General features: G+C 33.1%; 1 protein-coding gene across 2 annotated transcripts; it reads left to right on the forward strand.

Moving 5' to 3' along the window:
- Positions 1 to 1,633: 1,633 nt before the first annotated feature.
- Positions 1,634 to 3,524, forward strand: LOC117172953. 2 transcript variants are annotated; one of them, XM_033361274.1, is made up of 7 exons: positions 1,634 to 1,701; positions 1,952 to 2,088; positions 2,167 to 2,262; positions 2,346 to 2,507; positions 2,693 to 2,931; positions 3,069 to 3,246; positions 3,335 to 3,524. In XM_033361274.1, exons 2-7 carry the CDS (start codon positions 1,977 to 1,979, stop codon positions 3,502 to 3,504), a joined length of 957 nt encoding a protein of 318 aa, XP_033217165.1. In that variant the 5' UTR covers positions 1,634 to 1,701; positions 1,952 to 1,976; the 3' UTR covers positions 3,505 to 3,524. The 2 variants fall into 2 exon arrangements, with proteins under 2 accessions (XP_033217165.1, XP_033217156.1); XM_033361265.1 differs by lacking the exon at positions 1,634 to 1,701 and adding an exon at positions 1,733 to 1,848.
- Positions 3,525 to 4,087: the final 563 nt, after the last annotated feature.

A 4,087-nucleotide genomic window follows, 5' to 3' on the forward strand; every position in this document is an offset into this window, starting at 1 on the left:
TGCATTTATTGTATATTGGAGTAATGAAGTTTTTACTAGAGGAATGGCTTTCAGGCAAGAATCGCCTAACTAAAATAAGTGCCAGTCAACGTGAATACTTACGCCGTCTACTTCTAAATCTGACGAAGGTCTCTGATGAGTTTCAGAGAAAAGAATTTGATTTAGATGATCTATCAAATTGGAAAGCGACCCAATACCGTTTCTTCTTACATTACTCCAGTGTGGCATGTCTTCACAATACTCTGAAAAAAGATATGTATGACCACTTCATGCTATTTTTTGTGGCTTCTCGCATACTCTGCAGTCGTGAACTGGCCGTCACACACACCGAATACGCAAGATTGTTATTAAAGTCGTTTGTCACGTTATTTCCAAGTTTGTACGGAGAGGATTCGCAAAACATCATAATCCATAACCTAATTCATCTTGCTGATGATGTCGAGTACACCGGGGTAGAATTACCTGCGATTTCTGCTTTCGTATTTGAAAACTGCCTCCGCTGGATTAAGAGGATAATAAGAGGAAACAGTAAGCCTCTTCAGCAGGTAGTAAGACGTGTTGCAGAAATTCATTCTTGTCCAGTCGCACCAGACCTACTGGAACTGAAGCATCCACTGAGTAAACACATACATAAAAATGAAGATTTAATCGTGGAACTACATAAGGGCGCTTCAGGCGATAATGAAGACAACGTGAAGCGTATAGTGTATAAGGATATGATTATTCAGCCATGTGATCCGGATAACGTTGTACAATTGGTTAATGGAAAAATTATTCGCATAACGAGTATTTCCGACACATCTGATGGATCTGTTTCCCTTAAAGGTCACAAAATATTTTTAAAAAACCTGTTTCAATACCCTTGCAATTCTGAAGAAGTAGGTGTTCACGAATTATGTTCTGAATTAAAGAAACTGAAGACTTTTGATTTTAGACAAATTAAGGGAAAATTTGTTGTATTGACTGCAAATGGCAAGAAAATTGCTGTCAGCTTCCTCCATAATTTTTGAATCTCTATAATAATGACTTAGCAAAATAAAATACTTTAACTCCCAAAAAAATTTGTACGTAAGTATTTGTAGACTAGACTCTTGCAGATGTTATAATTTTTATTTTCCTTTCATAATAAATTTGTTTTGCTCATATCTAGTCATCCTTTATTATTTCAGAAGTAATGTTTCACCCTACTATTTGCGGAGTTGTTAACTTGTTGCGAGTGATTTATATATTCAACATATTTGGAACAATTACATAATTTTACAGGTCATTCTAAGTTAAGATTATGGAAAAGTCAAGTTTTTTACGAGAGGATACAACACACGTAGTCGTTGTTTTTCTTAGCGACAGCGGGACAAGAACAAAAGATGTGGACCTCGTTCCGCGCTCGTGGTTTACACTAAGCGACAACAAAACTATGTGCTTCTACCCGCATGCCACCGAATACCCATTTTTGGAGGAATGGGTATCCATAAGCCAGGAACCGAATAAAACTAACTGGCAGCAGTTTGAAGTCAGATTAGTAAAAGAGGCCCGTAAGTGACAGTTTTAACCGTGATGTTATATGTAAATTTGCACTTCTGACCAATAAAAGTGTTGCTCAATCTTGAATTTAAATATTTTTTCTTGCAGGCAGCCACAGTCAAGGCCTGAGAAGATTATCAAAATCTTATCATTCTTCCTATATTGAAAGCAGTTTTCAAAGTGAGACCTCTCATGAAAATGAACGTCAAAGTGACTCTCACGATCCCACAGAGATGCCTCTAAAGTTGTCAGGAAATGCTTTAAAAGAAACTTTGGAAGAAATTACTCCTTTGCAGGCATCTTTGCAAGGAAAAAACAATAAACCAGGTTTTATGTCATTTTTTAATATAGGAAATTGTTAAAAAAAGATTATAGAACTGAATTTCTGCAATTTACAGAAAATATAAATTTTAATGACGTTATGTTTCAGTGACAGCTGCAAAGAATGCACAGAAATGCGGAAAAAGGTCGATGAAACGATCAGATTCAGAGTTATCCGAAGATTCTTTTTCTCTTCACTCAAAAAAAAGCCTAAAAGACATTCAGAATCCGATTGTGAAAACAGTGGTATAGCGAAAATTTGCATACAGCTGTAGAAATTCTTAATTGAAAATATCTACTAATATCTAATGTTTTTTTTTACAGATTCAAGAGGCTTAGCCAATAGAAAACTACAAGAAAGAAACAGAGATTCAGGATATGACAAAAATAATATGTCGTTAGATAGCGATCACTCATCAAGTAGTTATTTTTACTGCATCCATTATTTCTTGCATTTTATTCCTTATAATAATTTTTATTTTTAAAACCTTGGCTATTTTCAGGTTCACTGGATTCGTCTTCCAAAAATTCTATCTCGTCAAAGGATCATTCCATAGTAACAGAATTGAAACGCAATACCTCCAATAGATCGAAGACTACAACTACGAATAAAATGACACAAACTGATGATACTAATGATACAAATGAACAAGCGATTAAAAACGGTAAAAAAAATTACTTTTATCTTCTAAGTTTTTCATTCATTTATTTCAACAACTTAAGCCCATCAGTCAATGGCCATTTTTAGGGATACCTTTACTAGATCCTTTTTCATTTTTTTAAATATTTCAATACCATCTCAATATCAATCTCAATATCATCAATGCTTACTTTCAATGCAATGTTTCAGCTGTCGTTTCTAGAATAATTAAAGCCTTCGGCATGAAACTTGAAAGTGTAAAGCGAAGAATTCTATACGATCTGAACAACAAAATAAATGAAGTAAAAGCGATGATCGTAGCAGCGAATGACGTTGATCAAACTTTACCTGAGAGAGAAATTTTACCTCAGTTACCAATGACGAACAAAGAAAACTTTTTATCTCTTGAGCAACAGCTAACAGAATCTGCAGAGATGACCACTGCCCTAGTAAGTTTACGAAATTGTACAAGCAAGTAATATTGTAATTTAATTCGCCTGCCTTGGACTATTTCCATATTTTTAGTGAACGTTCACTTTTTCCGTATGATATTGCTAATTTATGTATATATTTTCCATTTTCTTAGAAATCTTTTATTCGACATAATACGAAGCTTCTGAAAGACTTTAAAGCAGCTATAAATGCAGTTTTGCCAATGATTATATCAAAGGAAGTTCAGTTGCAATACAGCGGATTTGGTCGGTTCACTAAAGGACAAAGAAAAGAAAACTTTTCAAAGACAACGACGTGCACGATTTTGAAAGGTAAGTGTTGTCATATTTTATAATGTTAAGAACATTTTTATTTTTATTTACTGCTTCTCCATAACTAATGCACTGTTTCTCGTTACAGAAATTGTCTTACAAAAATTCGCAGATATTTCCGTCAAAGATTTTAATTCTTACATAACACGCTGGTTATCAAATGCCAGCGATCGAGATGGTGGAAAAAAATTAAGATTAAGCGCACCAGTTGTCCTACAAGAAGATCCGCAAGAAAATGTTAAAGTAGCATACTTGTAAATCAACTTTATTTTTAAGCTTTCTCAGAATTAATATTTTCGATACCTATAGAGTTGTATTATTACTTGTTTTAATAATATAAGTGTCGTTGCATGGATCTTAAAATTGTTTTTCATTGTATTTTTATAAATAAGATTCAGGACATATTACCTTTCATCATAGTTATTTTCAGCAAAGTATCATTTATCGCTAAAACTTCCGTATGCACTCGAAAGTACCCTTCATAAGTTCTTTTTATAAGATCAAGAAAACTATCCTGATAGCACATATCTTAGTTACTTGTGAGTGTTTATGAGAAGAACTAATTTTTGAAATTCATTTTTAAGAATTTTCAGCGAAAATCATTTTCTTTTGTTACAGCATCCTAAATAATTCATTTCTCTTTCAAACAAATTTCATTATATAACGTTTTCAAACGCGTTGAAATTCCAGAAGACTATATGTTAAAATAGCTTTTTAAAACAAAACTTTGTAAAAAGGAATTTCTATTTTATCGTAAAATTGGTTGACATGATTGTTCAATTTCGTTAATTTGATTCCAAAATGAATTTTGTACCTGAAATTTTAACCTAAAAATCGGTCT

This window comes from Belonocnema kinseyi, chromosome 1 (assembly GCF_010883055.1).
Source record: "Belonocnema kinseyi isolate 2016_QV_RU_SX_M_011 chromosome 1, B_treatae_v1, whole genome shotgun sequence".
Taxonomy (NCBI): Eukaryota; Metazoa; Arthropoda; class Insecta; order Hymenoptera; family Cynipidae; genus Belonocnema; species Belonocnema kinseyi.

What these genes read in the sequence shown, in the direction of transcription:
- LOC117172953 (XM_033361274.1), top strand. Translation starts at nt 1,977, where the DNA reads ATGCGGAAAAAGGTCGATGAAACGATCAGATTCAGAGTTATCCGAAGA. An exon ending in AGATAGCGATCACTCATCAA is followed by an intron (nt 2,263 to 2,345) that starts GTAGTTATTTTT and finishes GGCTATTTTCAG; the next exon opens with GTTCACTGGATTCGTCTTCC. An exon ending in GACGTGCACGATTTTGAAAG is followed by an intron (nt 3,247 to 3,334) that starts GTAAGTGTTGTC and finishes TTCTCGTTACAG; the next exon opens with AAATTGTCTTACAAAAATTC.